The following is a 9,925-nucleotide window of genomic DNA, read 5'->3' as shown; positions in this document are numbered from 1 at the left end:
ATATAATATAACTACACATATTTTGAGGGGCATGCGGTAGCGTGGTGGTTGAGAGGCTACACTACAAGCCGGAAGGTCGCGGGTTCAAGTCCCGATGAGGTCACTGGATTTTCTTCAGTTGACCTAATCCTTCCAGCCTCACTAGGCCCAGGGATTTACGCAGCCTCTAACAGAAATGAGTACCAGGAATTAATTCAAATAATTTTCCTGGCTAGTAAAGTGCGGCCGGCGCGTAAGGCTGACAACTTTACCGCCATCTTTGAGCCCATTGTCTAGAAAATGTGGGACCCTCAATGTTTCACAACCCTATGGGCCTTCACGGCCTGGTATGGGGATAGCTTACTTTACTTTACACATATTTTGAGAGGCTTCCAATTGAATAACATAAGTAGGAAAATTATTTAATGCTCTACAGAACTTGATAACCATTCAGTCCAGAACAATTTATCTTCTCGTTTGCTGTCCAAAAACATAAAAATTAGAATATACAAGACTATAACTTTGCCTGTGGTTCTGTGTGTGTGAAACTTGGTCTCTGACATTAAGGGAGGAACATAGACTGAGGGTGTTTGAGAACGGTATTCAGGCAAATATTTGGACCAAATAGGGATGAAGTGACAGGAGGTTTGAGAAAACTGCATAATGAGGAGCTTCATAACTTATACTCTTCTCCAAGTATAATTAGAATGATTAAGCCAAGGAGGATGAGATGGGAATGGCATGTAGCACGAATTGGGGAGAAGAGGAATGCATATTCATAGATATAGGTACGAAAGCCAGAAGGAAAGAGACCACTGGGAAGACCAAGGCATAGATTGGTGAACAATATTAAAATTGATCTTAGAGATTGGATTGATCTGGCTCAGAACAGGGACGAGTGGGGGGCTCTTGTGAACATGGTAATGAACCTTCGGGTTCCATAAAATGGTGGGAAATTCTTGAGTAGCTGCAGATTTGGCAGCTCCTCAAGAAGGGCTCAGCTCCATAAGTAAGTAAACAACTTGATATAACACGACTTATTCTTCTATTTCAGTTTCGAACCTGTGGTAATCCAGAATGGGCAGTAAGTTTAAGTTTCCAACCATGTCACCAGACACAAGAATGAAGTCACTCCTTATAAGTGCCTTTGCATCCAAGTCCCGCATAGCGTCACCAAGTGAGCGACAGGTCTCAGACACTATCACTGTTACTACCATGGAAGAGGTGAGCTCATTCCACTTGCTCTGCCTACAAAATGTGATATAATGCATAAGATTAAATGAAACTTAAGAACTGCATATGTATCACCACAGATAATTCTAGAATAACTGTCTCAAACTTATTTTATCTTCAAAACAGTTTCTTAAAAGCATGAACTGTTTTCATGTATATTGCTCAACTTCCAGTTTCATTCAAAATAATGCAACCCCTTGCAGATAAAAAATGGAAGAGACACTCATAATCACTTTCAAAGTATTTCAAATTAAATACTGTTACAGAAAAAAAGACACTTATAATGCTTGAAAATGTCACACATGAAACACCTATTAATTCTTTTTAAACAGAGGAGTATTTGCATAATTTTATCAAACAGAGCATAATACGAGCAGTTATCGTAATGAAATTTATCACTGTTGTCATCATCATTCTTTCCAGTAACAGGCTTACTAAGACCTTTTACAGGTACTATAGAACAAAATCCTTATATAATTTCAAGGACTTCCTAACCATCTTTTTCTGCCAACATTCAGCGGTGGCTTGGTTGGTATAGTTGGCTTGCGAACTAAAACCACGGAGTTTGTTTGTTTCATATTTCCAGATCTTTTAGAACCCTGTCAGTGCTCAGCCTGACAATCTGATCTATCCAATATGCTTTATATTGTTCTATACATCATGTTACCTTTGAAATTCCAGCTCTTTTGTAATGTTTTATTTCTTTTATAGGCCAAAAGTGTATCCTGCAGTCCTCTTCATAAAATTCCTTTTTGCTGATATCAGTTAGTCCTTCTTGACCATGACCCACTATCACAACATTGGTCTAGCAAATCTGTGTTCTTGTATCCACCACAAACTAACAATGTTTTGAAGATCTCATCTATAACTATTTCCAAAATATTTACAATTTTTATATCAAAATATCCTTTATAGGATATATTGCATCATGTTATTTCTGTGAATGACAACTAACGACTTGGACTTGAAGAGAACTTTGCCATACATTTGTATATTCATTCATTCATTCATCAGTAATCTGTCAAGACGACAGGTCCACAGTCTCTTCCAAAACAGTTCCTCCACTTGATGCGATCTAGAGCTTTCTCCTTCAAATGAAATATCTCGCATACATGGTATCTCTGGTTTTGGAAAGAGACTATCCAGGAAAAGTGATAATGTGGTAGTTTTTCCATTTGCTTTCCACATCGCAGTACAACAGCCGTTCAAACCACTCTGGTCACGCCTGTTGCTATACGAACTTGAACCATCTCGAGCATTATTTACTCTGTGCTTCAAGTCGCTGCTGATGACGCTGCTTCCGGCATCAGTTTTTGGTGTCTCTCTTCGTCTGATGCCTACCCTTTGACCTGTCCAGCAAGGGAGGCCCTGCCAGTAGCTACGCTACCGCTGGTATAGCTCTCAGGGTCCTTGGCATACTCAAACCCCCTCACCACGATTAGGTGGAGCCACCAACTCTTCACATTTGTATATATGGATACTAAAAACATGAAAGATTTAAAATTCTGTAAAATTTCTATTTTTGTATCAATTCTTTCCTACCACTAAAAATTCTATGTAAACCTGTTCCCAAAATTAAGTTTACAAATTTAACCATTCACAGAGGTGAGAACCCTTTATCAGAGCTTCCATAGATATACTAAACACTTGCAGAGAAGTTATGACGTTCCTTCCCAAACCAAGCTGAACAGTCAGTAACAGTTCTTACTATCCCTTATTGCACCTTCCATTACTGCATGAAATGTATGCTCTTATCCACGAAAATGGAGTATCAGTCTCTATACTATACTTNTGTCTCTCTTCGTCTGATGCCTACCCTTTGACCTGTCCAGCAAGGGAGGCCCTGCCAGTAGCTACGCTACCGCTGGTATAGCTCTCAGGGTCCTTGGCATACTCAAACCCCCTCACCACGATTAGGTGGAGCCACCAACTCTTCACATTTGTATATATGGATACTAAAAACATGAAAGATTTAAAATTCTGTAAAATTTCTATTTTTGTATCAATTCTTTCCTACCACTAAAAATTCTATGTAAACCTGTTCCCAAAATTAAGTTTACAAATTTAACCATTCACAGAGGTGAGAACCCTTTATCAGAGCTTCCATACATATACTAAACACTTGCAGAGAAGTTATGACGTTCCTTCCCAAACCAAGCTGAACAGTCAGTAACAGTTCTTACTATCCCTTATTGCGCCTTCCATTACTGCATGAAATGTATGCTCTTATCCACAAAAATGGAGTATCAGTCTCTACACTATACTCACTTGATATGCTCTTTGATGAGATCTGCATGTGAGCTGCAGAAAAGAACCACTTCCTGAACTGAAGACAATGCCAGACATTGAAGTGTATAATCAAGCAGTGGTGTATTTACTACAGGTATCAAGGCCTGAAAAATTTGACATATTACAACAATCTGGTTTTATATAACAGTCAACTCAGGTCATTTGTAAGTTGTCTGAAAGACTGAAACTGAACTGTCAGAAGAAAATGGCAGAGGGATGGTGATATGATATATACACACGTTAAACAAAGAATATTAATTTAGGCTTCTACTGATTCTACTGATACCAATATGGGTACAAGGTAGTATGGTTGAGGCACTANCAGAGAAGTTATGACGTTCCTTCCCAAACCAAGCTGAACAGTCAGTAACAGTTCTTACTATCCCTTATTGCGCCTTCCATTACTGCATGAAATGTATGCTCTTATCCACAAAAATGGAGTATCAGTCTCTACACTATACTCACTTGATATGCTCTTTGATGAGATCTGCATGTGAGCTGCAGAAAAGAACCACTTCCTGAACTGAAGACAATGCCAGACATTGAAGTGTATAATCAAGCAGTGGTGTATTTACTACAGGTATCAAGGCCTGAAAAATTTGACATATTACGACAATCTGGTTTTATATAACAGTCAACTCAGGTCATTTGTAAGTTGTCTGAAAGACTGAAACTGAACGGTCAGAAGAAAATGGCAGAGGGATGGTGATATGATATTGTCACGTGTTGGGTATATGTCACACGACAAATAACTTCACGCCTTATTTGATATAGTGAATTTATTCCACTTGCTCTTACAATTATACAATTTACAATCTCAACATTACTGCCATTGGCAGTATTGCAAATACTCCAGTGAAAGATAGAAAGCAATTGACTGGTTACTCTCTCTCTAGTAACTCACTCACTAGTAACTGGCTCAATACTAAATAATCACAGAATTCAGCGATCGCTACATTGAAACTAAACTCCTGAATAGTGTTCGCTGCTCTATATTTAGCCTCAGCACGGACAACGCAGAAAACAGTTACGTGATAGGTACCGTTGTTGCCTGACGCTGTGTTTACAGGTTGCCTAACAACACTGTCGAGAGTTGTTTACTGCTCTGTAGCAACCATGGCATCCCTTGGTAACATCACCACAGGAGGGGGCGGGGTGTTGACTGGCCTGTTAACGTAGCAGCGGCAACGCTCCGAAGGTGTTACATCACCACTGGAGGGGGAAGGGCCGTCCAGCATAGCGCAAATATGTCACAATATATACACACTTTAAACAAAGAATATTAATTTAGGCTTCTACTGATAACAATATGGGCAAGTGATAGCATGGTTGAGGCACACTGCTACAAGCCAGAAGGTCACGGGTTTGACTCCTGATGAGGTGGATTTTTTCAACTTACCTAATCCTTCCAGCTGCACTATGGCCCAGGGGGCAACTCAGCCTCTAACAGAAATGAGTATGAGGAATCTTCCTGGGGGGCGAAGGGAGGTCGGCGCATAAGGCTCACAACCTTACCGCCATCTGTGAGCTGACTGTCTAGAGAAAATGTTGGAGCCTTGACATCTCACAACCCTATGGGCCTTCATGGCCTGTTACAGGGATAGCTTTACCTTTTATCTTATTTTACCTTACTAATACCAATAACCATCACCTTTTTGCAGTAATAAATTGTGTTGTCATATTAGATACAAAACATGTTATTGTTCAGCAATACTTCACCTTGTTTCACATCAGTGTGGTAGGGGATTAGATACAAGAAGAGTAGGCATAAATTCTACATATTATCCATTGTCAATATTGAGTTTGTAATGTAAGTAAAAACACAAGTCTCATGAAAAAATTTTATCTTTTCCCATGACAGAGATAATAATTCAGAAACCTCAAAATCAAACAGGGCAAAGGTTGTAGACAACCAACCAGAACATAAAAGAGACATAGGTTTGGAGCAAGGGGTTTAATCCTCACCACCTAATACACCATATGTAAGTATGACCATGTCATTAAAGAACACAAATATGAAATGAATTGTCTAACTTATTATCCACCCTATAATATTAACAGAAACTGTTTCTTGATCTGGCATAGGTGTGGTAGAATGTGTATGGTTGTGGCAGTCTTGCTGTTTCCTATGTCCAGTGACACAGTGGAGAAACAACACTATGTTTGATGATGCACCAATTCTTATGCATTTAAGCACGCTGCTTCAACTATGGATTATACAATGCACACACGATGCAATTATCATGACTAATGAATAGGGAAGGCACTGAATAGCATTTATGGTCGATTTTAAGGGATACTGTGGCATCTGCTTACAGAGAATGAAGAAAAAAACTTCAGCCATAACCCTAATACATTATACTAACGCGCTCATAACCTATTTTATACTTTAACCTACAAGACAAGGATATACATAGCAATCAAACAAATTTGTTCTGTTTTGGTATTCACATTCAAATTGAACTAGTTTCCTGTCAAAATTAGGTTATGTTGCAAACAACACTGCAAGCTATATTTTTCTAAAATTACAGAACGGCAGAATGACAAAACAATTATAAAGGAAACATACTGTTGGTACAGAATATGTAATGGGGTGAAATCCTCCTTTGAAGCTGTCAGCAATCACAACTGCTTGTACTAGGTCTTCCTTTTTCAATGCTTCTGTTGGCCCTTTCCCCCCTTTCGGGCCTTTTCGCGACATTTTGTGCAGATAATTATTGTAATTCGTACTGCAGCGCACATCAGATAGTGCAGCTTACGAAATGGAACTAACAAACCATTATACTAAGTCGAAAGGCCATACGAAAAAACACGTTCCAACATTCACATAACCTCTTCACCAGTTTTCTCTGATGGAAACATGCCAAACGATCTATCGTACTATTGAATAATCGATTGTAACAGAATTTGTCCACCATTCTGTGCGAAGATTCATCCTAATTTTAGTTTTTAATTTCTTAATTACCAGTATATTGAATTCTTTAGGAGACACTCTGAATTCCTCGATAGTTAACGTAATATACTTTACAATGCATTACTTACGAAAAAAGTAGTTGCCTCATTATCTATAGTAGAGTAATTGATTCTCTGATACAAACCCATACGTTATCTTTGGCGATACTAGCAAATCGATTCGTTTCAGCCCGCCAATTGTAACACACAAATCACTTTGTACGCTTTCGTGACAATTTTTGCAAGCATTGTAAACCTTATAGATTATGTCAGCGGCAGCATACCCACTAGCGGAGAAACAGGTCTTTAATCTTCTTTAACGTCGCATCATTTTGTATACTGGTATTATGTTAGGGGTGAACGAAGATCAACACACACGTTGAAGAGAATGCACTCACCCCTCCAGTTTGGGTGTAGTGTGGATCTTGCGAATGGGCTGGTAGGCTGGTAACCCCCCACGTGTCGTTTGTCTGTGTTCCACACTGCAGACGTCCTACAAACAGGCAAGGTAAATAAATACATGCATATATATTCTTAGTTTTTTCCCCCACTCTCAACACAACAACCATTACAATCTCATTTATATTTCACTGTGTATAATACATGCATACTGGAAAACACAACCACAAAGGCGTTTCTAGAGTGCAACACGCCGTTGCCCTCCCCCCTCACATACATACACACACACACACACACAGTATGCGACTTTACGTGCCTCACGCTGTTCATTACACCCAAAGCCAATCCTAAACAAGTCAAAGCATGCTTCTTTATTGATATTAATAGCTTGTTCCAACATAAAGCTCTGAGCATAAGGTGAGGAATGTGAAGTGACAAATGTCTAATGAACAAAAGGTTTTGGACAAACTTTAAGGCACATTTTTATGATCATTTTTTACTTTTTTGTTATTGTTTGTTTTCCTATTATTGGATTTAGAATAATATGTTGACAAAAAGAATAATATTTACAATTAAATTTGTGCTTGCTGAATGTACAAGGGGGCCACTTAAAATTGGAGCACAAGCACACAAGCACGATGGCATAGTACTTGCACCCCTGCCTGAAATTTTAGGAAATATGTCATGCAGTATTTCAATTTTAATTTTCACAATAAAGTCAAACCTATTAAAAACCATCCTGTGGTAACGAACAATGCCTTTATTGGAACATTCCTTAATTTCCATGGTAGGCCTATATAGTTGTAACAAATGTAAGAATACTTCTATTAAACAGAAAATATTTAACGTGTAAATTAAAGGAAAAATTCAAGAAATCTGAACTTATTTCTCTATTTATAAGTAATATTCCTTGCTGTACCTGTTGGAATTTATCTGAGAAGGAACGTGGGAGGAAAGGATTAGGTCTGGTTAGCGATCAATATTTGCAGAATACCTAAGGGACTATTAGCAGGAAGAACAAACAGAAGTGGGCAGACCCCTCTGAAATTTCCTTGCACTCCCATGAAGTGCATTATTGAAACCCAAATCAGCACCGCCTGCCCAATTTTTTTAAATAATTCACAGATCATGCTTTATGTTCCATGACTTTGTGTTCAGGAAATAAAAGAGAGATCTGTAGTACCTGAAGAACACTGTAAAGGACTGCATGTATGGTTACTGTATCTAATACAACGAAAAATGTGCTAGTTGTTAAGATGATAATTGTGGTTATACACGTACATTTCCCCCATCCTTTAATATCGCTTAACAATCATTTATGAATAATTTTTATCAAATTCTGAAATTAAGGCAATACCCTCCCTCCATGCATAGGTAGAGAATTTTGTCCTACTTAAACAAGGGCGCCATGTTACCGATTTCCACAACATATGGTGGAATTCTAAAGGGAAAACTGTCAGCATGTTTTCACAGATCTTGTGCAGAAAATTCTTGAATTCAGAAAATAATAAAGGTGATAGTAAAACATACGAGTACAAGAATTGTATCTTATTAATATATATATATATATGTTAATCTTGTGGAAATCAATTCGAAAAATGAATAAAAAATTAATTTATTGGGTCTTTATTCATTTTTAACTAGCTATACTCTGCGTATCCTATACCGTTTTATCAGATCTTAAGGGTTATTAATAAAATCTGAACGCATTTTTCCTTCATTTATAAATTGTATTTAATTTTCATTCTTTAGTCAGTAATCTGTCAGACGACAGGTCCACAGTCTCTTCCAAAACAGTTCCTCCACTTAATGCGATCTTCTGTTTTTGGAAAGAGACTATCCAGGAAAAGTGATAATGTGGTAGTTTTTCCATTTGCTTTCCACATCGCAGTACAACAGCCGTTCAAACCACTCTGGTCACGCCTGTTGCTATACGAACTTGAACCATCTCGAGCATCATTTGCTCTGTGCTTCAAGTCGCTGCTGATGACGCTGCTTCCGGCATCAGTTTTTGGTTTTTGGTGTCTCTCTTCGTCTGATGCCTACCCTTTGACCTGTCCAGCAAGGGAGGCCCTGCCAGTAGCTACGCTACCGCTGGTATAGCTCTCAGGGTCCTTGGCATACTCAAACCCCCTCACCACGATAAGGTGGAGACACCTTTATATGGATTATCTCGTCGCAGAATCTCGTCCAAACGTAGCACTACTTCAGCCATTGACTTTCAAACTGTTCTGTCGTTGTTTCAGCAGAATCCAAAATATAAAACTGTTCATATTCTGGCGTATTTGCCTCGCCTGGATATAACGGCGTGAATAACATTTAAATGTGGTCGTGTATCAGGAAATAATATGGACTATTTCCAGGCGTCAATTCTATAGCCCCCTTTCTTCGCGGGAACGCCACTGCTAAATTGTACTCTCCATGTACGTAAATTACGAAGCCGTGTAAACAAAGCGGTCATAACGTATTTCATGATGCTATCCCAGCATATAAATGGAGAGACTAAGTGGAAGCAAGAACATACTAGCGGCAGTAAGGGAAACCGGGATATCTTGAATACAAAATAAGAGTACTAAATATCGAGGGGCCACATTTGGTACAAGTAAATGGAAGAATATTTAGCAACTGTTTTGAAATTCGTGTTCAGAAATTGCTGCTATTCCATGATCAAATTTCGTTGAAAGAGAAATCTTCTCACCAAGTGATCAATAACTCACTAGCATTCTGTCATTCTTATTCCGCATATGGCTACGGTGTAGCCAGCTGATCCATGATGTTTTCCTTCTATCATAACACAACTTCTATCACGTGACTACAAGAGATTATCATGATCATGAAGTAATCAAGCTACGCGTGTTATGCAACCATAAAACCAGTTACACAACGAAAGTTGTCATTGATAATTCACGAGTTTCTTCTCAGTAATTATTCATATGAATGATATATGAAATGAGTGTATATTTGCTGTAAAATGAGCCGTATGGTGTAAATTGGCGGCATTCATAGTGTTCCGACGAATCATCGAAATATGTTTTCCGTTTATTCACTGAATCATTATAACTTCCTTCGCCAG

At 38.5% G+C, this 9,925-nt stretch overlaps 1 protein-coding gene and 1 long non-coding RNA gene across 2 annotated transcripts in view; both read right to left on the bottom strand.

Annotated features, from left to right (window-relative positions):
* The window catches only part of LOC111867539 (translation initiation factor eIF-2B subunit epsilon), a 28,109-nt gene extending 21,756 nt beyond the window's left edge, over positions 1 to 6,353 (bottom strand). The window contains exons 1-3 of the mRNA XM_023857516.2: positions 6,071 to 6,353; positions 3,967 to 4,091; positions 1,042 to 1,227 (exon numbers count right to left, since the gene is read on the bottom strand). Coding sequence (XP_023713284.1) covers positions 1,042 to 1,227; positions 3,967 to 4,091; positions 6,071 to 6,202 — 443 coding nt within the window. The 5' untranslated portion in view covers positions 6,203 to 6,353. The remainder of the gene's footprint in view (positions 1 to 1,041; positions 1,228 to 3,966; positions 4,092 to 6,070) is intronic.
* Positions 6,354 to 6,859: 506 nt separating this feature from the next.
* Positions 6,860 to 9,925, bottom strand: part of LOC117282560 — a 60,412-nt gene continuing 57,346 nt past the window's right edge. Inside the window, exon 3 of the long non-coding RNA XR_004513354.1 lies at positions 6,860 to 6,946. This is a non-coding gene — a long non-coding RNA (uncharacterized LOC117282560). The remainder of the gene's footprint in view (positions 6,947 to 9,925) is intronic.

The sequence above is a fragment of the Cryptotermes secundus genome, unplaced genomic scaffold, assembly GCF_002891405.2.
Source record: "Cryptotermes secundus unplaced genomic scaffold, Csec_1.0 scaffold1979, whole genome shotgun sequence".
Classification (NCBI taxonomy): Eukaryota; Metazoa; Arthropoda; class Insecta; order Blattodea; family Kalotermitidae; genus Cryptotermes; species Cryptotermes secundus.
The sequence above is the reverse complement of the archived record's forward strand: the minus strand, read 5'-3'. Positions and strand labels throughout refer to the sequence as shown.